Raw genomic sequence first — 20,742 nt, forward strand, 5'->3', positions numbered from 1 at the left:
GGAAGATATAAGTAGATAAATAAAATACAATGATTGTCTCAATATACAAAACTATCAGGCTATAGGCTATAATTTTCAAGGGTCGCTAAACCAAACACAGTCCTCTATTTCTTCTCCTTGGGAGCCAGCATCAGCTCCGGACGGACGTGCTTGTCAAAGTCCTCCTCGCTGAGAGCCTTCAGCTCCATCGCACTCTGCTTCAGAGTCAGGCCCTTCTTGTGCGCGTTCTTGGCCACCTTGGAGGCCATGTCATAACCAATGACCGGGTTCAGGCAGGTCACCAGCATCAGACTAGAAGAGTTAGCGAAGATTCAATAGAATTCTACAGTAGGGAAAGAAGGAAAATACCTCTCGTGGAGAAGAGTGCTGATACGCTGCTCGTTGGCCTCCAGGCCGTGCACCAGGTTGCGCTCGAAGCTCTTCATGCCGTCGCGCAGGATGCGCGAGCTGTGCAGCAAGTTGCGGATCATCACCGGCTTGAACACGTTCAGCTCGAACTGGCCGTTCATGCCGCTGACGGTGGCAGCCACATGGTTACCCATGACCTGGGCGCACACCATGGTGAGCGACTCGCACTGGGTGGGGTTGACCTTGCCCGGCATGATCGAGGAACCGGGCTCGTTCTCGGGCAGCACCAGCTCGCCCAGACCGCAGCGGGGACCCGAGCCGAGGTAGCGGATGTCCTGCGCGATCTTGAACAGAGAGCAGGCCAGAGTGTTCAGCGAGCCCGAGGCCTCGACCACGGCGTCGTGCGCGGCCAGCACCTCGAACTTGTTGGGGGCCGTCTTGAACTCGGTCCCGGTCATCTTGGTGACCTCGGCGGCAACGGCCTCGTCAAAGCCCTTGAAGGTGTTCAGGCCGGTACCGACGGCGGTACCACCCTGGGCGAGGAAGCGGAGGTGGGGCAGGCTGTTCTCGACACGCTCGATGTTGCGGTCGAGCTGGGCGACGTAGCCGGAGAACTCCTGGCCCAGAGTCAGGGGAGTGGCGTCCTGCAGGTGGGTACGGCCGATCTTGATGATCTCCTGGAACTTGTCGACCTTCGCCTGGAGAGCGTCGCGCAGGCTCTTCAGCGAGGGCAGCAGGGCACCTTCGAGCTCCAGGACGGCGGCAATGTGCATCGCGGTGGGGAAGGAGTCGTTGGACGAGGCGGACATGTTGACGTGGTCGTTGGGGTGGACGGGCTTCTTGCTGCCCATGGTGCCACCCAGGATCTCAATGGCGCGGTTCGAGATGACCTCGTTGCTGTTCATGTTGGACTGGGTGCCGGAACCGGTCTGCCACACGACCAGAGGGAAGTGGTCGAGCAGCTTACCCTCGGCGACCTCGGCGGCGGCCTGCTTGATCGCCTCACCAACCTTGGGGTCTGTCGCGAATTGATCAGTTGAGAAGGGGTGGAAAGAAGGTCGGAAACATCTTACCAAGGCCAAACTGCATGTTCACAGTGGCAGCGGCGCCCTTCAGGATACCGAAGGCCTTGACGACACCCTCGGGCATGCGGTCCTGAGGCTGGTTGATGTCGAAGTTGCCCAGGGAGCTGTTTTACTGTCAATCGCCGCTCCAAATCGCGTTCTTGTAGAGCCACGAGTGTATCTCCAGGCGATCGGGGCTGTAATCCTTACCGCTGAGTCTGCGCACCCCAGTACTTGTCCGAGGGGACCTAGATAAGGAGACAGTCAGCTTCCATCGCCAGTCGACGTATTTCAGTATGAATTGAGCCACTTACTTGGATTTCACCGAAAGCATCGGTTTCCGCACGGTGGCTAGACGACTAGGACCCCGACCGCGTCAGCCATGTTCTCCAGGTCTTCCATTTCCAACGCAACCATGCACCCTCGTGTATTTTGAACCGTTCAAGCAACACTCCAGCCGATCAGATCGACCTCAACGGTGACAAGCGACTCACCATAGTGACAGTTGTGCTGAAAGCTCTCTTGTTGGTGTTGGTCAAAGACTGGAAGCGGGGGAACTGATGGAGGGATCGGCTATTGCTCAGCATGTGTCGACTACCGAGCGAAGCGGGGAAGCGACCAGCGCAAGCCAAGGCATTGCGAGCAACTGCGGGGGAGCCGGCGGTAGTCGAGCGCGAAGCCACATGTGTCAATGAGGCCATGGATCGTGCCACAACTCGGGTAGATGAGGGGGGTAGCATGATGACGACAAGCGCGTGTTTTTTTCCCTGGGTATAATTTCACCTTTAGTACTCTAATTCGCCAACCAATTGAAGATTCGGTGTTGTATACCAATTTATTAGGAGTATAAGGAGGGGAGAAAATTCAGAAAAAGTAGGTGAAAGAGGTCTAGAGAAGAAGAAGGCGACAATGAAGTCGTTTAGGAAGTTAAGTTCAAGAAGCAACCAGAAAGAAGAAAAGTGCAGAGAGCGGGAAATCCAGGCAAAGATTCACTGCTCGTTCTTCCTCCGGTCTTCGCCTGCCGATTTCTCCCGGTCTGTCGTATACGGCAGGCGGTGAGAGATCTACCCTTAACTTCCTTTCAGCCATGATCTACTCTGTACCTCCGTACTCGGATTCTCTCTTTATCAAGACTCAAGAGTACTCGGAGGTCTTTTCTATTTTACCGTATCAACTCCCGCCGGATCGCGTCGATAACCTTCTCGTTGTATCGCTGTCCTCCCGCCAAAATCCCATCCAGGTGGACAAAGGTGTGGGGCATCCCGGGCACGCCCATCAACTCCGCCCGATTTCCTGCAGCCTTCAGTTTCTGATAGTAGAACTGTCCTTCGTCGCGAAGGGGATCCATTTCAGCTGTGACCACCAGCGCTGGTGCCAAGCCCGAGAAATCGGGGGCCAGCATGGGGGAAATCTTCCAATCCTAAAGGTCGGTCAGTTTGAGGTGCCGGAAGGGTGCTAGGCGTGCTAGGTGTGTGGATCTCACCTCGTCCGACGGAGCGGGTCGGGGCACCCCGAGGAAATGTCGGTGGAAGTATGCCATTCGAGCTGCTGGCAGCGCGACCGTGAACTCCATCTCGCGGTACGACTCGTAGGGGCAGTTCTCGCGATCGAACTGCCCATCCGGAGTGAACATGCTATGCAGGTCACAGACGGGCACCGTGAGGACCTGCAAGCCGAGTGGGATGCCGGCGTTACGGCAGAGATGGCCGATCACCGCTGCCAAGTGCCCTCCGGCCGAGGCGCCTCCCACGGCCATCCGATCCGGGTCAATGTTGAATTCCTCTGCCTTCTCAGACCGCACCTGCATGGGGTTAGCCGTTAATGGATCCGCATGTCGGAATTAAATGATAATGGGGTTGTCCACTGACCCAGTTAAACGCTGCCCAGCAATCATCCACCGGGATCGGATATCGGTTCTCGGGGGCTAATCGATAGTCCACATCGATAGCTACCAGCTGTCCATCAAGACCATGCACCAGTCGTTTACAGAAATCATGGTCGGCTCCCAGGTCTCCAAACACCCATCCGCCACCGTGGAAATTGAGGTACGCGGCCCTTTTCCGGGGAACCCCCTGCTCATCCAGAACCGGGGCGGGCTCAAAGATCCGGACTCGGATTTCCCCACCCTCCACGGGACATTTCTGTTCGGTGATGCGGTGGATATCCGGGCCTGCCGCCCGGCCGTAAGCCGTCAAGTACTTCGCAGGGTTCTTTCTAAATTCCTCGATGGGCACCTCGTGCGTATGCAATCGTCCGGCGTTGTACTTATTGTAGTGTTCCACGTAGACTGGGTCAAAACGAGTGAGCAACTCCTCGGGGATGCTATTGTGGAGCGGCTGAATGATGGCCTTGGGTCGGAGAGAATGCAAATCCGGATTCCCTGCTGGATGGTCCTGTGTCACAGTCATGGTGAGATACCTGAGTCAGGTCGATGTCACTAATTAGTGAGACTTAGAGGTTTGTAGGCTTGTGCTTAGAATATATTATCAATCAAAATGAGGGTAGAGAAGGTTGACGGCAAACTGTAGATGACGAGATATATACTCCGACCACCACTTATCTTCCCCTCACTGACCCCTCTTCGGTCATTTCTCCGCTCTCTTCCTCCCGCATCCTTCCCTCCGCTCCTCGAATTGGGTCAGGCCGATAAACAAGCGTCGAGGAAGATCGGATAGACACACCCTGTTGGGTAAGTGAGTGAGGAGTCAGCCCGCAGATCTTCCCAAAGGTGAAGGTCAGCATGGTTGTCAGCTTTCCAGAACTCATGCGCAGCAGCCTGTGTTTTCTCGAATGAGAACTCCCTATCATCACGTTCAACAACCATATCTATGAGACAATCATCTTAAATTCTATGATATACCACGGCTCTCTTATCCATTTCGGATATACTGCGGCCTGTCTGACCCCAGCGTGTCTTCTGTTTGAGACACGATATCCTAGGCTTGATCGTATATCAGCCATGGACTGACACGAGAGTTTAGTCTGGATGACTTCATCGTCAGCACAATGTCGACTCCTCTTATATTTTGACTGTCAGACAGTCATGCTTATCTCTGACAGCAAGATCAAATGTACAGATCCCCGGGCCCACTACGGGGTAGACGGACACTCGCTGAACCACTCCACAGATAATCGAAATGGCAGGCCGAGGCACGATCAAACAAAAGAACAGAAATAGAAGAGAAAATCACCAAGTTCTACATCCTATAGCGATTTTGTGATACTCAGGTCGTTATTTCATACTTTGGCTCGTGACGGTTGAGATGTTGGACCCTGATCTTATTATTGGGCGCATTTGTCCTCGTGTTTGCGCCACTCATCCAGGGGTGCATGCAGCAAAGGCAAGATTGATATCCCTCCAGCCAGATCTACAACCATGGTAAGGATGGAACCCGTGTGCAACCACTTCGTTGCCATGCATTTTATTCATTCACCCCCCTTCATATTCAATGAGACTGCCACGGCGCCGCCACCCAGTCGGGTTGGCCCAATATGGCATGGGACCCACCGTCCCCAAATCCACGGAGCAAAATTTCCTACACTAAGCGGGCTTTTCCGTCCGGCATTCCCTTGCATGACAGAAGCTAAAAAAACAATTACAAAAGAAAGGAAAAGAAGGAAGGAAAGGCGCGAAAAAAAAAATAGAAGGTAGGTTGATCTAAATGACACCCTCCCTCTCCCCAAATTTGCGTTCCGTGGATGGCGATATCGGGGCCTGTACTAAGCCTTAATAAATAGGACGAACCATCTGGCTCCACTCCTCTCATTCTTCTCATTCAGTTAATGCGTGAATGACTCTACTATAGTTCTACTATAGACTCGGAGATTTAACCCACCCTACCTGGTGGCCGATCTTGAATCACTCAACTAGTCCTTCAACGGGAATCTCTCGTCATTCCCCGTTTGTCTGAAAACAAACGATTAAGATCCGATCTACCCAGCCAGGCCCCACCGCCCCTTCCCCGAGACCTTGGACTTTGCCCCTCCGCTTTCCATCTTCGATTCTGTTGGCTTCGTCATTAACGGCCTCCTTTGCTCTCCTCGACTCACCACTCCTACCTCCCATCACCATGTCCGTTCTCACCACCCTGGCCCCCGTTCCCGCGGACGAGATCTTTGCGTTGAACCGCGCATATGTCAATGACTCACACCCGCAAAAGGTCAACTTGGGGGTGGGTGTCTACCGGACGGATGAGGGCAAGCCGTGGCCGCTCCCTGTCGTGCGCGCGGCGGAGAAGAAGCTCCTCGCCGAAGACAACCTCATGCGACACGAGTACACCGCCATTGAAGGCGACATTCCCTTCCTGGAGCTGGCCCGGGACCTGATGTTCGGTCTGGACTCCAAGGACACATCCGAGAAGACAAAGGCCATCAAGGCCCGCGTTGGCTCCGTCCAAAGTGTGGCCGGCACCGGCGCCAACCACCTGGGTGCTCTCTTCCTGGCCCACCAGATGAAGCCCAAGAACGTTTGGCTCTCCAACCCGTCGTGGGCCAACCACCTGACCATCTGGGACCTGGTCGGTGTGCCCCGCAAGAGCTACCCTTACTACGAGCCTACGACCCGCTCCTTCGACTTCGACGGCATGATGTCCACCCTAGAAGCCGAAGCCCAGCAGGGCGACGTGATCCTGCTGCACGCCTGCGCGCACAACCCCACAGGCCTTGACCCCAGCAAAGAGCAATGGAAGGCCATCGCCGAGCTGTGCGAGCGCAAGAAGATCTTCCCCTTCTTCGACTCCGCCTACCAAGGGTTCGCATCCGGCTCCGCCAGCGAAGACGCCTGGGCCGTGCGCTACTTCCTCAACGAGAAGCCCAACCTGGAGATGTGCGTGGCACAGAGTTTCTCCAAGAACTTCGGCCTGTACGGCCAGCGTGTCGGCGCCTTCCACTACGTGCTCCCCGCCGGCTCCGAGAAACTCCGCGACACCGTCGTCAACAACCTCTGTCACCTGATCCGCGGCGAATACTCGATGGGTCCCACCGGCGGCTGCAGCATCGTCAAGTGCGTGCTCACCAACGACGAGCTCACCGCGCAGTGGCACGACGACCTCACGGTCATGAGCTCGCGCATTAAGTCCATGCGCAAGGTGCTGTACGACGAACTCACCCGTCTCCAAACCCCGGGGACGTGGCGCCACATTGTGGAGCAGGTATGTTGTCACTATTGTAGTCCTCTTTTCGAATGAATACTAACACAGTCTCCACAGAACGGAATGTTCTCCTACACCGGCCTGACCCCGTCTCAAGTCTATGCCTTGAAGGACAAATACCACGTCTACCTTCTCAAGTCCGGCCGAGCGTCCATCAGCGGCTGTACGTCAAGCCCCATCTCCTTATTTCCTCGAAATACTAACAAATCAACACAGTGGCCGAAAATAACGTCACCTACGTCGCCCAGGCCATCGACAATGTAGTGCGCAACGTCAACTAAGTTTGCAACGAGTGACGGCGAGACTTGTCACGACCGACCTACTGATATCTAACGATGTGAGAGCATGTAGTGGAACGGAAAACGAATTTTGCATTTGGTTTTGCATTGTTTCATTTTTGTTTGGTTTTCCTACTTTTGAGTACATACAAGATAGATCTAAAGAGAGATGAATTTACAGACAATACTGTCGACTTAAGTTAGCTTTAAAATATTAACTCAATTTATTTATTCATTCTTAGGCATGATATGCCAATTTTAGAAGAAGTAGTGCCGATGAAAGAGGGAACGGGTAAACTATATTGAACTACCTTGCAAGTGATATACAAAACGATCGACCCGCTACCGCCTATGCGCGTAGTGGGATACGAAATCATATACACAAACAACCTCTTCCTCCTCAAGTAAAAAAAGAGAAAGGGGAAGAGAGACGATCTGCCCCGTCTTTCGCAATCGACTCTATAAAAATTACCGTAGGGTACCTTGCCTGCCACATTGAATGATATACGTGGTTAACAATCACAAGAAACGCTATATAATGAGGAATGATAAACTTATAAAAATATAGATAAAAAGACTAGGGTAAAATAAATATGTAGATAGATAAATAGATAGGTAGATGAATTTAAAAAAGAAAAGAAAAAAGATCAAGATAAAGAAAAAGGATATAGATAGAACACACAACACGAAGAATAGGCACCAAAGAGCAGAGTAGAAAGAGAAGAAAGCAGAAAGAGGCTATAAAAAAAGCTCACGTTGGTTCAACGATTCCCGTATATCCCATTCGTTAAGGTAACTGACTAACTCAATTGATTCAATTGATAAGCTTGATGTTTATAGAGGGACTTCGTTGAAATCCGACTTCTTTCCGTCGCTGGCTGAGGAGGAATCCTCCGCGGATGGGTTTTCTACTTTCTTTAGCTTTTCTGGTTCAGGTGCTTTGGTTTCTTCGCCTTTCTCTTGCTTTTTCTCGTCAGCTTCCTCTTTCTCTTCCTCCGGCTCTTTCTCTTCCTCTTGTTCTTTTTCTTCCTCTTCCTCTTCCTCTTTCGCTTCCTCCTCCGGATGGCCGTTGGTTTCTTTCTGGTCTACAGACTCGGCGTGTCCGTTTTGCTCCAGGGATGTTTCGTCCTTGGGGGGCGGGGGCGGCGGGGATTCGTCGTCTTCGTCGGCGGAGGCCACCTCGCTCTCTTCGGCAGTGGGTTGGCCGCTCATGTGCTGGCCGGGGAACGGGGTGATGGGCGGGTCGCCGGGAGTGTTGCTTTCCTGTCGTGTCCGATCCTGCGACAGGGTTGGCCGCCGCCCGTCGCTCGACACAGGTAGCTGGACGGAGGGGGACGACGGAGTGTGACGGTGAGCGGAGGTGGCGGACGAGATGGTGCGCTGGTGCTGGGTGGAGCCCTGGATGGGACCCAGCTGGCGGGTCTTCGGGTCGGCGTTGAGGTAGTAGCCGCGGACGCTGACGATGGTGCCCTCGGACTCGCAGGCGTCGACCCATTCGGGGACCACGACGGGGATGTTCATCTCGACGGCCTTCTCCCACAGGGGGCCGCGGCCCTCGGTGCAGACGAAGTGGGTGGTGTCGATGCGCACCGAGTCGATGAGCCGACCGCCGATGCGGTCCAGGGCAGACGCTAGTGCCTCCTTCTGTGGCGGCGGCAGCACGCCCGCCGTGACCGTGATACCGGACAGGTCGGTCATCTTGTGGGTGCGGCACGTCAACTTCTCCGACTGGTAGGTGCCGGCCGTCGTGCGGAGCACCAGGTGGAACGAGTACTCGGTGTGGATGGCGAGCCCGCTGATCTTGGTGCTGCGCGTCTCCAGGGGACGGGGGATGGACCCGGCCTTGGAGCCATTGCGGTACAGCGAGAGCGACTTGAGCGAGGCCGTGGCCAGATCGACGGGGTCCCACTCCAGCACCAGGGAGGTCTGCGTAGCATTGCGCAGTCGCAGCACGGGCGGGGAGGGCGTCTTCACTCCGTATGTGTTGAGGATGCGTTTCTGGAGGCTCTGGAAGGCAGTGGCATTGGCCACTTCCGCGGCATGGTTGCGCGCGACGGTGATGTCGACGATGCTGCCGGAGGTGATGTTGCTGGGGAGGAGGACGGAGGGGAATTCGATCTGCCACGGTGGGGGTCAGGAGTCAGTATGATGCAGAATAACCATTGCGCGTATATTTATTGACTGTTCTCTTGTGATGAAGACTGGTACAGTCGCCAGGGTAGGGGTTGACCATGCATTGCGCTGCAGCCACAATAGGGAGAAGGAGCTTACGAGTCGGTTATCTTGGGTCAGGAGGACGGCGACACCGGCGTCCACCTTGCCCACGGTCAAGGAGACCAACATGGTAGTTATTGGAGGAGGGGAGTCTCCCAAAATTCGGGGAATATGGTAAGTAATGGATGATATGGAGGGAGGTGGAGGTGGAGGAGAGAAAGAATGGATGTTGTTGTCTGGCTTGTCGAGATCGGCATTAGCGACCCTGCCAAGGAGGCGGTGCCGCGCGGTCCATTCTAACTACGCCGTCAGGGGATCGACTGTTTAACATCTACTCTATTATATACTCTGTACGGAGTAGAGCATGGAGAATTCTCCAGGACGTCTCTATTAAATAGAGATCCGTCTGAGATTACTACTAATTAATAAAGCACATCGATTTGGCGGGTTTATGTGCATTAGGCAAGGAATCAATTCTCCGAAGAGTACAAAGAACTCCCAATGTCCCTCGTTATTTATAACCCTGATATTTTATACATTATCAATACACTATGATACATGTCATTGCCCATTATTGTTCGTCTTCCCCGACCATTTTGGTTGCCACAGGCCCGTTTTGCGCGCTGGGGTAGAAGAGGTTACTCCCTGCGACCCCAGAACTCGCGTCTTGTCGACTAGCTGGTCAAATGAAGAGTGCATATCGGACTGCACCTCCGCGAACGGTTCGTCGATACTCTCCAACCGCACAATCACCTCCAACGACCCCTTCAAGCCTCCATTAGGGCTATCCATGCAGCCGTACCCCGTAGTCCCAGGCTCCAATCGCTTGCCTGCCTCGTCAAACCCATGCTGTTTCAAGGCCTCCCGGAATGCGACCCGCGCTCTCCGGGCTGTCCACGACCGGACCACTCGCTTATATTGCCCGAACTGATGCAACGACACGCGCCACCACAGGGTCTCGGGGTCTCGGTTGTCGTACATGTGCTGGATCTTGGGTCGGAGCGGATGAACCGGGAGGTCCAGATATCGTTGGGCGACCGGCGGGATAAGGGTTTGGGGGGAATATCTTAAGATGAAAGATTTCCCATGCGAGGTAAGGTACTTCTTCACCATGGTGGGCAGACACAATCCGGCCCAAGATTGGAGATTGATCGGAGTCGGGTCGGGTCACGTCCTGAGACGGACGTCACGTCGTAGCAATCCCAAGAGCACACTTGCTGATATCCGGGATCATGTTCCCAAAATTGAATCCCTAGCCAACTAGCAGGCTTTCTGTTTGAATCCGACAACAAAATGAGACGAGGAGAGAAAGATGCAGGATGGACGCGTTCGAGAATGACGATTTGGAGGAATATTTTCTGCCACGGCCAGGCACCGGCGGTGTAAAATTCATCCTCCTGATTGGACGACCCCTGTGGCGAGCCTAAGGCAGGGCTCAGGCCGCCACATCCCCCACTAAACCGAGCGACCAGATTATATAAGAGGCAAAAGCCTCGAAATTCCACCCTAATTCTCGCCCCCCCCCACTCTCACCACCTTTCTTCCTACTCTCTCTCTCCTTACCCAGATTACCTGCTTATCGCATCGACTGTCCAGTCCCTCAGCGACTAGCAAGTTTCCGCCATGCCCAAGAATAAGGGAAAAGTATGTGTCCTCCCCATATCCTTTTGTTTCATCAAAGAACCCCTCTTCCCCCGCCTGGGTCAGACTTTTCGGGTTCTGTAGGGGGCTCCTTGCCACGATGTCCACTCTGGATGTTTCCCTTTTAGGAGGTCGACATGTATGGAGAGACAAGACAAGAAGGCGACCATGCAGATCTGAAATATCTATATCCATCACAACCTGTTTTATACAGATGTATCGCTAACACACTCAACAGGGCGGTAAGAACCGTCGTCGTGGAAAGAACGAGAACGACAACGAGAAGCGTGAGCTCGTCTTCAAGGAAGAAGGCCAGGAGTATGCGCAGGTCGTGAAGATGCTGGGTAACGGCCGTCTTGAGGCCCTCTGCTTCGACGGCGAGAAGCGTCTCGCGCACATCCGTGGCAAGCTGAGGAAGAAGGTCTGGATCAACCAGGGCGACATCATCCTCCTCTCGCTGCGTGACTACCAGGACGAGAAGGGCGACGTCATCATGAAGTACACGGCCGACGAGGCCCGCAGTCTCAAGGCCTACGGCGAGCTGCCCGAGCACGCCAAGATCAACGAGACCGACACCTACGGCCAGGATGGTCTCGAGGACAACGTCGAGTTCGACGAGGACCGCGAAAGCGAAGAAGAGAAGGAGATCGACGTCGACGAGCTCTAAATTGCTCTCCTGTTATTATTTCCCATGGCAACCCTTGCCCTGCCAGAGCCCACCGGGGTTTTCTTTCACCAGCCTTCTCTTTTCATTCTTCTCTCTTTCTCTATTGTCAATCTGTCCCTCTCTCTGGGATCACCCGACTCGCCCTTATTGTTGAGAAGCTTTGGTCTTCTGGCGTGCCGAGGGTGATCCGGACGGTCGGCTGTTGCTTCTGACGTGCTGGCCATGATCCCGGGAAAGGAGGAACGAGGAACGAGGGATGAGGGACGGAATAGGGCTGTGACGGGGCCTCACCCGCATCCACCAGAGGCCTCGTTGGACTGCCCGGTGCCGCAACATTCAGGGTATGGATCATTGTTAGGGGAAGCACGGTGGCGTTGCACGACGGGGTTCCGGTAGGCACTCGGCCTAGAAACTCCTCCGTCGTGGGAGGCCGTCGCGGGTTTCTAGAGAATGGTTGCAACGCGTCTGCAGAGACTGGCTCCTCGCTGGGTCGTTCGTGTTAGCGATTTCTTATCTGTTTCCCGTCGTTTCATCTCGTTCTTTTTGTCTTAAAACTGGATGATAGATTATGAAGGTGTTACGAATTACTCAACCGTTGTATCGTAGATGTTTTCATTCCTAGTAGATGGCTGGATATTTCTAGGACCTTTCTACCTAACTACCTAGACTCCGTCCATCCGGCTAGTCACATACCCAATGACCAGAGACTATGTCAAACTGAATCCCAACTTAAGAAACCGTGGATTTTACTCTGCAAGTAGTTTACTAGCATGTATTTACTGATCTATCTTCATCTGTCAAAGTGCCCCGCGGCATGCGAGAGGATATACCGGCGTCTCCCTGCCATAGCCCATTCTACGTACCCAAATTGTAAATCATTGAAATTTAAACAAGAGGATAGATTTCCCTACTCCATGAAGTCTACAGTATAGTCTCTCAAGATCACAGAAGATCGATAGCATCTGTATAGATGACGTCACTGTTTCTGTCTCATCGAGATGAATTATGGCATTGTAGTATGGACAGTGTCGTCAGATTCAGGTTCGTCTTCAACAATGATATCATATACAGGAATGCATTCAAACATTGAATCGAGGTAGATTCAACGCTTTCCATAAGCACTCGAATCCGCTATTTATTCAACTCCTTCATGCGAGCCTCGATCTCTTCCCTCGACGCTTTGGGTGGCATGTCTAGACAGGATTAGTTATTATATCGAAGTGAAGAACGGAGTTCAGGTTGAATCACTAACTGTCTGGAATTTGAGGTCCTTTAGATAGATGATCCTGCATAGTGGCTTTCTGGGACGAATCCGGCTGGGAGTCGGTCCCCTTGTTGCTGCTTTCTTTGGCGGGGAAGCTCTTGGGATCTTCGGGGATGACGGGCATTGTGTTTAGTTTATTTTATTCGTTATTTTAAATTGACGAAGTTGTAGTTGTAGCTGTAGCTGTAGTGTATGTGGAGGAGTTGTATTGACAGAGAGAGGGTAAAGTAAGAAGTAAGAATGAGCGATATATATGTTATGGTCGGGATGACGTCGGTGGGCAAACAAGCAGCAGGCAACCATCTTTGGATCCCCTCGTTGGTCAGATTACAGCAAATCAGAGCCTGTAAGTACATGGATCTTTCCTATGGGTCATGTCAATTCATGGTTGTGCATTGATTTGTGTGTAAGGTTGACTCTATATGGTTGAATGGTTGTGGGTGGTCTGATAGTGGCTGATCTTCTCTGCTTCATGGTCTGTGGACCTCGACTGGAATTCAGATATTATAGTAATCATTGAAGATAGTCCACTGAGAATTGACTATTGATTATATATAATAGAACCCCGAATTGACTGTGATGCGTATGGTATACAAGAATGAAGATCGTGGACTCCCTACTCAGCTCCCTAATGAACTGCCTGACTAAGGAGTTGCCGTCACCCCAACTCTCCCTCTCTCTCTCCCTCTCTTACTCTCTCTCTCTCTCTCTCTGACTACTCTGTTCCTCAAGGCTTCATCATTCAACGCCCCCGTTCTCACACTTCTCCCCTCTCCTGACGAGGGATTCAATTCTCTATTATACGATTCTTCTCCACAACTCTCATTCGCAATTGCTCGAATTGCCCACCTGTTCGAGAGTGTGACGCCGCCTTCCTATCGTCGTTGCCTGTGCCCGACGCCGGCGCTATACCTCCACCTTGCAATGCGACCCTAAGAATCGACTGAACCAGCCTCGTCCGTCCAACCCAACTTTGCCGATTTCTGCGCTTCATCCTCTAGCCTCCCCGGCTCTCCGTCATGCCGTCAATCCTCACCGACGCCGACAAGGAGACCGTCAAGCGGAATGTCCCCAAACCCGCCAACAAGATCTTCGCCGTAGCGGTCGCACGACTCTATGTGGCCTATCCAGATCCCCAGAGGTGGGTCTACACCGGCCTGCAAGGAGCTGTGGTCCTGGCAAACGACTTGGTCGGCCGCACCCTCTGGCTGAAACTGGTGGATGTCTCGGTAAGTCACTTTACCCCGTTAAGAGTGCACCCCGCAGTATAGGTTGCTGATGAATCCCTGAATGATAGCCCGCCCAAAGAGGTGTGATCTGGGACCAGGAGATCTATGACAATTTCTCCTACAACCAGGACCGCACCTTCTTCCACACTTTCGAGCTGGAGGAGTGTCCCGCCGGTCTGTCCTTTGCCGACGAGAAAGAGGCCAAGACCTTCATCAAGAAGGTACACGAGCGGGAGAAGCATGTCAGCAAAGAGACGCGCCAGACCCCCTTCGCCTCCATGCGCGGCCAGGGCCCCGCCCCCATCCATAATGAGAAGCATGGCATGGGTCGCTCCATATTCGGTAGCTTGTTAGGCCACCGGTCGGCCTCGGGGCCCAGCGCACCACCGCCCCCAGCCGCGCAACCAGCCCCAGTGGATCTCCCCCCGACCCCCTCCATCCACGTCGCTCCGCCCCCGCTGCCGACGAGCCCGCCCCGCAAGGACCTGCCGTTCGACACCAGCGATCCGTCCTGGAAGGGCCTCTTGGACGAGCTCCTGCAGATGGGCATCACCGAGGACCAGATCGCGGACAACTCCGATTTTATCAAGGCCTATATCGATCAGAAGCAGAGCAGTGCGGACAACGCGACCCCATCGGCGGAGGACCGAAGAGGAAAGGCCCCTCCGCCGCCGCCCCCGTCGGCCCCTCCGGGCCCCAAGCTGAATGCCATCAGTCCGCAGAGCACTGGGGCGAGCTCCGGTAGTCGACGGGGGGCGCCTCCGCCGCCCCCGCCGTCGCGCAAGCCGCGTCCCGATGAGGAATCTCCCCCAGCGACCCGCGAGCCGTCTCCGCCCCCGCGACCCCGGTTCCGTGCGCCGCCGCCGATTGCTGACGCCGGGAAATATGCCAGCATGGCCCCGAGTCTGCCCACGCGTCCCAGGGCCCACTCCGGTGCCGCGGGGCCGCCGCCGCCGCCGCGACCCCCCAAGACCCCCGACGATGGCGCCCAGCCGCGCTTTGGCGTGCCCCCGCCCTTCCAAGGCGACCGGAAGGTCTCCGCGCCCCCTGCTCCGCCCAGTCGTAACTCGGGGCCGCCGCCACCGCCACCGCGCTCTGCGAGCCCGGCGGCTCCCCCGCAGCTGCCTCCGAAGGTGCCCAATGCCCCGGCGGCAGCCGCGCCAGCTCCACCTCCCCCGCCCCGCAGTCCGGCCTCACAGCCGCCCCCGCTGCCAGCCGCCAGTTCGCGACCGGTTCCGCCCCCGCCGTCGCCCGGGGCTCCCCCTCCGCCATCCCCGCCGCCCCCACCACCCACGTCTCACGTCCCCCCGCCCCCTCGACCGCCGCCGGTTCCCGCTCCCGCTCCGGCCAGCACGGGTCCCCCTCCACCGCCGCCGCCTCCGCCCCCTGGAGCCGGTGCTCCCCCTCCACCGACTGGCGGCGCCCCTCCTCCGCCACCCCCACCACCACCACCGTCCTCCCACGTTCCGCCGCCCCCGCCTCCGCCGCCTCCGCCGCCTCCAGCCAGCACCGGACCACCGGCTTCCCCACCTCCCCCTCCGGTTCCCGGGCGAGGCGGCCCACCACCGCCACCGCCTCCTCCCGGCGGGGCCCCTGCCCCTCCCCCACCTCCACCCGCTGGCGGCGCTGCGCCACCGCTGCCCAAGCCTGCCGGAGACCGCGACGACCTGCTAGCCGCCATCCGCGGATCAGGCGGGTCTCGCGGCGGCGGACTGCGCAAGGTCAAGGACACCGAGAAGAAAGACCGCAGCGCGGCCCACGTCCCAGGGGGCACCAATGAATCCTCTGCTCCGTCGGGCGGCGGCGGCGGCGGTGGTGGTGCCCCTCAGGGGGGACTGGCGGGTGCGTTACAGATGGCTTTGAAGGAGAGACAGAAGAAGGTCCGGGGTAGTGGTGTGTTTCCCCCTCCCCCCTCCATGTAATATGATGTGTGGTAAAGCTAACTGGTATGACAGATGATGAGAAGGATGACGACGATGATTGGAACTAGTGGATTTTGCTTGACTGAGCTGTTCACATGGGTGTCATGATGGCCTGGTTATTCAGGTTGCATGTGATTGATGGCCTCGTGGATGAGGTGTGAAGGACTCAACAGATATGTACCTAGTCGGTGCTTATAGCATCTACAGTGCATCCATCGTGAATACAACGTAGTCAACAACCACCACAATAGAAGCACAGCAATTATCGTAGCTAAACTACAACACACACACACAACATACGTAACTACGTAGATCCATTAACAACGGGTATCTCAACTCTATACACGATACCTATAGTACAGGATAGTACCTAGGTACCCATCCATCCATCCATCCGTCTATCTATCCATCCATCTATCCATCCATCTATATAAGGCAGGTCTACCAACTCAATGTCTAGGCTGCTTCCCCCTCCCTTGACCGCGATGCAATCCCCTCGCCCGATCAACCCATATCTTAGCCGCTGCTTCGACGCCTCCTTCTGTCTTGCATTCTTTTTGCACTAGATGTGTTGCTTGCTGCATCACCTTTTCACCGTCATCACCACCGGCACCGGCTCCATTACCAACAGCAGCAGCAGCACCACCATTATTATCATCGAGCCCCCTCTTAACCCACCACTCCCTCGTCGTGCGAACCCTCCCTCCGAGAATTCCCATATTGCGCGTACTAGGGATCCGCAACAGCGTTCTCTCCACCTCGTAGCCGACCTCCGTCGCGACAGCGACCGTCTTGGCAGTCAGAGATCCATACATGGAGGAGTCGAATCCTGCGTTCGACGGGTCCGTCGCTTGTTGTTTCTTCTGCCGGAGGGCGGCGAGGTCGCCTGACATGGGCTGTTCATCCTCCCCATCCTCCCTACCATCTTGGGAGGGAACATTGGAGGCCTTGTGATTCTTGTTATCTTTGGATTTATTGCTCCCCTTAGGAGGCGGATACCGATGTCTCGCCCCAGACAACGCATGCGAACAGCACGGTATAGCCAGGAACGGTAACGGGGAGGACGGATTCGCAAGAGCGGCCATAAGCGGTGTCCACACGGTGAGTTCGTCCGCGTGGTTCGAGATGATGAAGGTATCTGCGGGAAAGGAGCCCGTGTGTGTTGGGACGCCTACATCAAAGTCATATTTTCCATCATCATCATCATTTTCTTCTTCTTCTCTGACTCCGTCGGAGTTGCTGAGATCGCTGGTAATGGCATCGGCAAACGGAGAAGGAATGTATATCTCCTCGCGGAGACGAGCGCGTACGTCCTCGGGAAAAATCCCCCACGTTTTGCGCGCTCGCGCATCGAAGCCCCAGCCCGAGTAGCCCTCCTGCAGGAGGACATAAACAAGGAGGCCATTCCCGCAAGCGACGTCCACGAAGCCAGGAAACACATCACCACTCTGCGTGGAGTCTCTCTCATCTCCAGGAACAGCCCCGTACATACTCCTCCACAACTCGATCAGGAACGCCGCGATGGCCAAATCCTCAAAGACATGCTTCGACGGCTCGGTGTCCTCCACCCAGTCGCGGCACAGAGCAGGCGCGTACTTGAGCTTGATGCGCAGGTAGGTGTTTTGCACGAGGTGCTGCGGGATGACGTTGTCTTTGATGGGGTTGGTGTTGCCGCTTGTTGCGCCGGGGGGTTTGTCGGCGAGCCGGGTGCCGCGCGCGAGGCGGATTTGGGTGCTGAGGAGGGCGTGGAGGGTGCGTTCGAGGCGGGTGGGGATTGGTTCGTTGGGGAAGAGGAGGAAGTGGAGGGAGAGGGTGCCTGTTCCTTTTCTGGTGGGTTGGTCGGAGGGAGGTCCGGCTGGGGATGTGGTGTCGGTGAAGTCGTAGAGGGTGGCGAGGGCGCGGAGGAGCGGGTGGTAGAAGGGGACTTCTTCCTTCTTGGTGAGGTGGGGGATGTAGATGATTAGGAAGCGGGTTGTAGTCGAGGTTTCGGTGCGGTTTGTGGCTTCATAGAAATGGCACGTTTGCGCCAGCGGCCGGTCGATCTTGGGATTCCGCGGGATGAGATTGCGGACTACCGTGCGAGTGAGCTTGAAGCCGGGCACGTCGTTCGCCGGGAGGGGATCGACGCGCTCGTCAGCTTGACTCCCAGGGAGGTCATTGTCCGCGAGAGACGCGACGGCAGGTTCTTCGAGATTGGGATTCCCCGTCTGCGCAAACGACTGCGCTTTCTGCTGCGGGGTGCTCAGCGCGCCCCAGCTATCGTATAGGATATCCGCGCGGAAGAGGTGCGTCGCATTGATGTTGATATTCTCCAGCAGGAAGACAGTGAGGTCTTTGATCACCTCCGGAGAGAAGGGGAGGTCGTGCTCGATCAGGTCGCGCGAGGTCGTCCATTCGGGGCTCAGGATGGGGGACGGCTCGAGGGTGTCGGCCAGGGGTTTTCCGGAGAGCTTGGATGCATCTCGGGGGTTTTTCCTGTTCTTGGGCATGCTCTAAGTCTTTGGTTTGGTGGTATATAAGTGATATAGATGATAGAGGGGTTGCGATCTCTGCTTTTCACATGGTGGGGTTGTGCTGCATTGTTAGTCATCATTATTCATGCACAATGTGTAGATACAACAGCCAGTATGTTCAGTCAAGTATCATACCACAGCTTTACTACTATTCAACACTGAGAGATCCAAGTCAGCAGCTAATATTATAAAGAGCACATCCCCTCGCTGAGAGCAGTATACGCTTATCGAACATAAGACTTTATCATCAGTGACAGACCCAAGGCTGCTGTCACAGCCCAATATTCACCGCCCTACATTATTTAGTAGTCGATATAAAAAATGCAGATCAGGCACAATCAACTCCTTACTGCAGTCCAGATAAAGTTCAGAAGTTCATCTTCAACTGCCTGTTAAAGCTAGGCGATCTGCTCGCCCGGACGGGTGTGCATGAAACAGACGCTGTAGAACAGATAATCGACCGTAATTGACGAGCAATCTCAATCATCATAGCACTCAACCTGTTAACAAAATACTACGTACCGGAAATCATCAACAGGGTAAAAGAGCAGAGCAGAGCAGAGTAAGTAACATCATAGATAAGCCCACCCACCCTATCGATAACCCAAACTTGTTCAGCACGACCCATCATTCATCCTATGACGCAATCCTCCCCACCACTCACTCTCACTTACTCTATTAATTTCCCAATCCTATAAATTCCTGCACCACTCAACCACACCATTCAATTACCCAAATCAAACATCCATATCAAAAGCAAATAAGACAAGAAAATGGCTCCTCGCTGCTTCATCATCCGCCACGGCGAAACCGAATGGTCCCTCAACGGCCGCCACACAGGCAGCACCGACCTGCCACTGACTTCCAACGGGGAAAAGCGCATCAAAGCGACTGGTAAAGCCTTAGTAGGAAATGACCGGTTGATTGCACCGAAGAAGCTGGTTCATGTGTATGTCGCCCTCTATGCTTTCTTCCAACATACTACTACTCTTCACAAGGGCCATATAGTATACTATACTACGGCAAGACAATGCTAATGATAAAGATAGTTATGTCTCCCCCCGCACCCGCGCCCAACGCACCCTCGAGCTCCTCGAAATCGGCTGTCGCGAGCGTCTCCCCTGGACAGAAGCGCGCAAGTCCGAGAACGAGGAACCCATCCGCACGGAAGCCAAAGTCGAGGTCACCGAGGCGATCCGCGAGTGGGACTACGGCGACTATGAGGGCTTGACTAGTCCGCAGATTCGGGAACAGCGCGCTAAGGAGGGGAAGGGGGAGAAGTGGGATATTTGGAAGGATGGGTGTCCTGGGGGGGAGTACGTTTTTTTCCCCTTCTTCTTTCTTTTTTCCCTTTCATTTCGCATTAGATAAAGTATACTGACAAAGAAAGATCTCCCAAAGACGTCATAACCCGCCTCGACGCCCTCATCGCCGAAATCAGAGCCAAACACCACGGGCCCTGTCTGGACGGGTCCTCCGAAAAGGGCGACGTGCTGCTCGTCGCACACGGCCATATTCTCCGCGCGTTCGCCATGCGCTGGACGGGGAAGTCGTTGGAGGAGACGGCTTTAATCCTTGAAGCCGGAGGTGTTGGAACGCTCAGGTATATACCTCCTTTCCACACTGATGCGTTCTACCGCGGTAGAAGTGGGGAGAAAGAACCCAGCTAACGAAGAACAGTTACGAACACCGTAACATCGACGAACCGGCCGTGATTCTCGGAGGAGGATTCGTGGTGGATACTTAGGTGCTTGGTCGATAGGACTATAATGAACAAATTAGTAAAATATCTCAATGTGAGGGTTGGAAATCAAGCCATACCTTAGTCTTTCCTCTCAGTTTCCCCTCTGTATTCCCTTCCCCCCCACTGCCTCTATCTTTCATCTTTCATCTTCATCTTCACCCTTTCCCAAGGAAAAATATCCTGAAAGTACAAAAACCTCACACTTCCCTACTATCCCCCTCCCCCTCCCTACCAGGATCCCCATCCTCAGCAGAACCCTTAACACCCTCCTCCCCCAACACCCTCGCCGACCCCATGAACAACCCCCCCACATACCCTCCCAAAAAACGCATATCCTCCGCCTGCACGGCCGTCATACGCAGGAGGTTCTCCGTATCTGCGAGGTTGGCATTCAACTGCGCCAACTGTGATTGCAAGTTCGCGTATTGGCGGGTTTTGGTTGCGGACATTGTTCCGGCTCCTGATCCTGACAATGTGGTGCCCGGGAGCATGGAGTGGCGCGGGAAGTGGGATTGGGATTGTGGGTGGGAGGTGGTGTAATTGTGGTGGGGGGGCATTTTGATTCAAGTATACTGTTGTCGATGTGGTTGTCTTGTTGTGAGTGTGTTGCTTTGGATGATGTTGCGCGGGTCTGTTTGTTGATTTCCATACGTCGTGTCACGTGTTTTATATGCCTCAGGCACTACTGCTACTACTTGAACAGGAAGA

The 20,742-nt window shown here is 54.7% G+C and overlaps 11 protein-coding genes across 11 annotated transcripts; 4 read left to right on the top strand and 7 right to left on the bottom strand.

Moving 5' to 3' along the window:
• Nucleotides 1-2,372, bottom strand: BDW47DRAFT_104052 (class II fumarate hydratase). The gene is made up of 7 exons (XM_024812239.1): nt 2,244-2,372; nt 1,907-2,185; nt 1,727-1,771; nt 1,623-1,660; nt 1,422-1,537; nt 349-1,366; nt 1-291 (listed from the first exon to the last, which is right to left on the bottom strand). The coding sequence occupies exons 2-7, from the start codon at nt 2,150-2,152 to the stop codon at nt 105-107; spliced, it is 1,650 nt and encodes a 549-aa protein (XP_024672997.1). The 5' UTR covers nt 2,153-2,185; nt 2,244-2,372; the 3' UTR covers nt 1-104.
• On the bottom strand, nt 2,373-3,896 carry BDW47DRAFT_104053 (alpha/beta hydrolase). The gene is made up of 3 exons (XM_024812240.1): nt 3,281-3,896; nt 2,896-3,213; nt 2,373-2,832 (listed from the first exon to the last, which is right to left on the bottom strand). Exons 1-3 carry the CDS (start codon nt 3,818-3,820, stop codon nt 2,575-2,577), a joined length of 1,116 nt encoding a protein of 371 aa, XP_024672998.1. The 5' UTR covers nt 3,821-3,896; the 3' UTR covers nt 2,373-2,574.
• A 1,206-nt stretch (nt 3,897-5,102) lies between these two features.
• On the top strand, nt 5,103-7,040 carry BDW47DRAFT_104058 (putative aspartate transaminase). Its single transcript, XM_024812241.1, has 3 exons — nt 5,103-6,562; nt 6,620-6,725; nt 6,779-7,040. Exons 1-3 carry the CDS (start codon nt 5,483-5,485, stop codon nt 6,841-6,843), a joined length of 1,251 nt encoding a protein of 416 aa, XP_024672999.1. The 5' UTR covers nt 5,103-5,482; the 3' UTR covers nt 6,844-7,040.
• A 346-nt stretch (nt 7,041-7,386) lies between these two features.
• BDW47DRAFT_104059 (putative chitin biosynthesis protein (Chs5)) lies at nt 7,387-9,273 on the bottom strand. The gene is made up of 2 exons (XM_024812242.1): nt 9,112-9,273; nt 7,387-8,958 (listed from the first exon to the last, which is right to left on the bottom strand). Exons 1-2 carry the CDS (start codon nt 9,181-9,183, stop codon nt 7,675-7,677), a joined length of 1,356 nt encoding a protein of 451 aa, XP_024673000.1. The 5' UTR covers nt 9,184-9,273; the 3' UTR covers nt 7,387-7,674.
• Nucleotides 9,274-9,603: 330 nt separating this feature from the next.
• BDW47DRAFT_104060 (uncharacterized protein) lies at nt 9,604-10,379 on the bottom strand. The gene has a single exon (XM_024812243.1). The coding sequence runs from the start codon at nt 10,165-10,167 to the stop codon at nt 9,616-9,618; it is 552 nt and encodes a 183-aa protein (XP_024673001.1). The 5' UTR covers nt 10,168-10,379; the 3' UTR covers nt 9,604-9,615.
• Nucleotides 10,380-10,564: 185 nt separating this feature from the next.
• BDW47DRAFT_104061 (translation initiation complex factor eIF1A) lies at nt 10,565-11,954 on the top strand. Its single transcript, XM_024812244.1, has 2 exons — nt 10,565-10,698; nt 10,934-11,954. The coding sequence occupies exons 1-2, from the start codon at nt 10,678-10,680 to the stop codon at nt 11,360-11,362; spliced, it is 450 nt and encodes a 149-aa protein (XP_024673002.1). The 5' UTR covers nt 10,565-10,677; the 3' UTR covers nt 11,363-11,954.
• A 539-nt stretch (nt 11,955-12,493) lies between these two features.
• BDW47DRAFT_124918 (uncharacterized protein) lies at nt 12,494-12,750 on the bottom strand (the record flags this gene model as incomplete). Its single annotated transcript, XM_024816321.1, has 2 exons — nt 12,494-12,555; nt 12,615-12,750. The coding sequence occupies 2 exons, from the start codon at nt 12,748-12,750 to the stop codon at nt 12,494-12,496; spliced, it is 198 nt and encodes a 65-aa protein (XP_024673003.1).
• An 895-nt stretch (nt 12,751-13,645) lies between these two features.
• Nucleotides 13,646-15,845, top strand: BDW47DRAFT_124919 (WASP family protein; the record flags this gene model as incomplete). The annotated part of the gene is made up of 3 exons (XM_024816322.1): nt 13,646-13,855; nt 13,924-15,748; nt 15,811-15,845. 3 exons carry the CDS (start codon nt 13,646-13,648, stop codon nt 15,843-15,845), a joined length of 2,070 nt encoding a protein of 689 aa, XP_024673004.1.
• Nucleotides 15,846-16,084: 239 nt separating this feature from the next.
• trm44 (tRNA (uracil) methyltransferase) lies at nt 16,085-18,785 on the bottom strand. The gene is made up of 2 exons (XM_024818401.1): nt 18,634-18,785; nt 16,085-18,583 (listed from the first exon to the last, which is right to left on the bottom strand). The coding sequence occupies exon 2, from the start codon at nt 18,264-18,266 to the stop codon at nt 16,227-16,229; it is 2,040 nt and encodes a 679-aa protein (XP_024673005.1). The 5' UTR covers nt 18,267-18,583; nt 18,634-18,785; the 3' UTR covers nt 16,085-16,226.
• Nucleotides 18,786-18,923: 138 nt separating this feature from the next.
• BDW47DRAFT_104066 (histidine phosphatase family protein) lies at nt 18,924-20,125 on the top strand. The gene is made up of 4 exons (XM_024812245.1): nt 18,924-19,239; nt 19,340-19,606; nt 19,681-19,893; nt 19,971-20,125. The coding sequence occupies exons 1-4, from the start codon at nt 19,064-19,066 to the stop codon at nt 20,035-20,037; spliced, it is 723 nt and encodes a 240-aa protein (XP_024673006.1). The 5' UTR covers nt 18,924-19,063; the 3' UTR covers nt 20,038-20,125.
• Nucleotides 19,966-20,621, bottom strand: BDW47DRAFT_104068 (DASH complex subunit HSK3 family protein). Its single transcript, XM_024812246.1, has 2 exons — nt 20,112-20,621; nt 19,966-20,054 (listed from the first exon to the last, which is right to left on the bottom strand). The coding sequence occupies exon 1, from the start codon at nt 20,589-20,591 to the stop codon at nt 20,232-20,234; it is 360 nt and encodes a 119-aa protein (XP_024673007.1). The 5' UTR covers nt 20,592-20,621; the 3' UTR covers nt 19,966-20,054; nt 20,112-20,231.
• Nucleotides 20,622-20,742: the final 121 nt, after the last annotated feature.

Source organism: Aspergillus candidus (genome assembly GCF_002847045.1).
Source record: "Aspergillus candidus strain CBS 102.13 unplaced genomic scaffold BDW47scaffold_16, whole genome shotgun sequence".
Lineage (NCBI taxonomy): Eukaryota > Fungi > Ascomycota > Eurotiomycetes > Eurotiales > Aspergillaceae > Aspergillus > Aspergillus candidus.

Excerpts from the sequence above, each read along its gene's own strand:
- BDW47DRAFT_104061 (XM_024812244.1), top strand. The coding sequence starts at position 10,678 with ATGCCCAAGAATAAGGGAAAA. Across the intron at positions 10,699-10,933 it reads TGCCCAAGAATAAGGGAAAA|GGCGGTAAGAACCGTCGTCG; the intron begins GTATGTGTCCTC and ends CACACTCAACAG.
- trm44 (XM_024818401.1), bottom strand. The coding sequence starts at position 18,266 with ATGCCCAAGAACAGGAAAAACCCCCGAGATGCATCCAAGCTCTCCGGA.
- BDW47DRAFT_104066 (XM_024812245.1), top strand. The coding sequence starts at position 19,064 with ATGGCTCCTCGCTGCTTCATCATCCGCCACGGCGAAACCGAATGGTCC. Across the intron at positions 19,607-19,680 it reads GATGGGTGTCCTGGGGGGGA|ATCTCCCAAAGACGTCATAA; the intron begins GTACGTTTTTTT and ends TGACAAAGAAAG. Across the intron at positions 19,894-19,970 it reads GGAGGTGTTGGAACGCTCAG|TTACGAACACCGTAACATCG; the intron begins GTATATACCTCC and ends AACGAAGAACAG.
- BDW47DRAFT_104052 (XM_024812239.1), bottom strand. The coding sequence starts at position 2,152 with ATGCTACCCCCCTCATCTACCCGAGTTGTGGCACGATCCATGGCCTCA. Across the intron at positions 1,538-1,622 it reads TGGGGTGCGCAGACTCAGCG|CTCCCTGGGCAACTTCGACA; the intron begins GTAAGGATTACA and ends ACAGTAAAACAG. Across the intron at positions 292-348 it reads AGCACTCTTCTCCACGAGAG|TCTGATGCTGGTGACCTGCC; the intron begins GTATTTTCCTTC and ends TAACTCTTCTAG.
- BDW47DRAFT_104068 (XM_024812246.1), bottom strand. The coding sequence starts at position 20,591 with ATGCCCCCCCACCACAATTACACCACCTCCCACCCACAATCCCAATCC.
- BDW47DRAFT_104059 (XM_024812242.1), bottom strand. The coding sequence starts at position 9,183 with ATGTTGGTCTCCTTGACCGTGGGCAAGGTGGACGCCGGTGTCGCCGTC. Across the intron at positions 8,959-9,111 it reads TGACCCAAGATAACCGACTC|ATCGAATTCCCCTCCGTCCT; the intron begins GTAAGCTCCTTC and ends CCACCGTGGCAG.
- BDW47DRAFT_104058 (XM_024812241.1), top strand. The coding sequence starts at position 5,483 with ATGTCCGTTCTCACCACCCTGGCCCCCGTTCCCGCGGACGAGATCTTT. Across the intron at positions 6,563-6,619 it reads GGCGCCACATTGTGGAGCAG|AACGGAATGTTCTCCTACAC; the intron begins GTATGTTGTCAC and ends CAGTCTCCACAG. Across the intron at positions 6,726-6,778 it reads CCGAGCGTCCATCAGCGGCT|TGGCCGAAAATAACGTCACC; the intron begins GTACGTCAAGCC and ends AAATCAACACAG.
- BDW47DRAFT_104060 (XM_024812243.1), bottom strand. The coding sequence starts at position 10,167 with ATGGTGAAGAAGTACCTTACCTCGCATGGGAAATCTTTCATCTTAAGA.
- BDW47DRAFT_104053 (XM_024812240.1), bottom strand. The coding sequence starts at position 3,820 with ATGACTGTGACACAGGACCATCCAGCAGGGAATCCGGATTTGCATTCT. Across the intron at positions 3,214-3,280 it reads GCTGGGCAGCGTTTAACTGG|GTGCGGTCTGAGAAGGCAGA; the intron begins GTCAGTGGACAA and ends AACCCCATGCAG. Across the intron at positions 2,833-2,895 it reads GACCCGCTCCGTCGGACGAG|GATTGGAAGATTTCCCCCAT; the intron begins GTGAGATCCACA and ends ACCGACCTTTAG.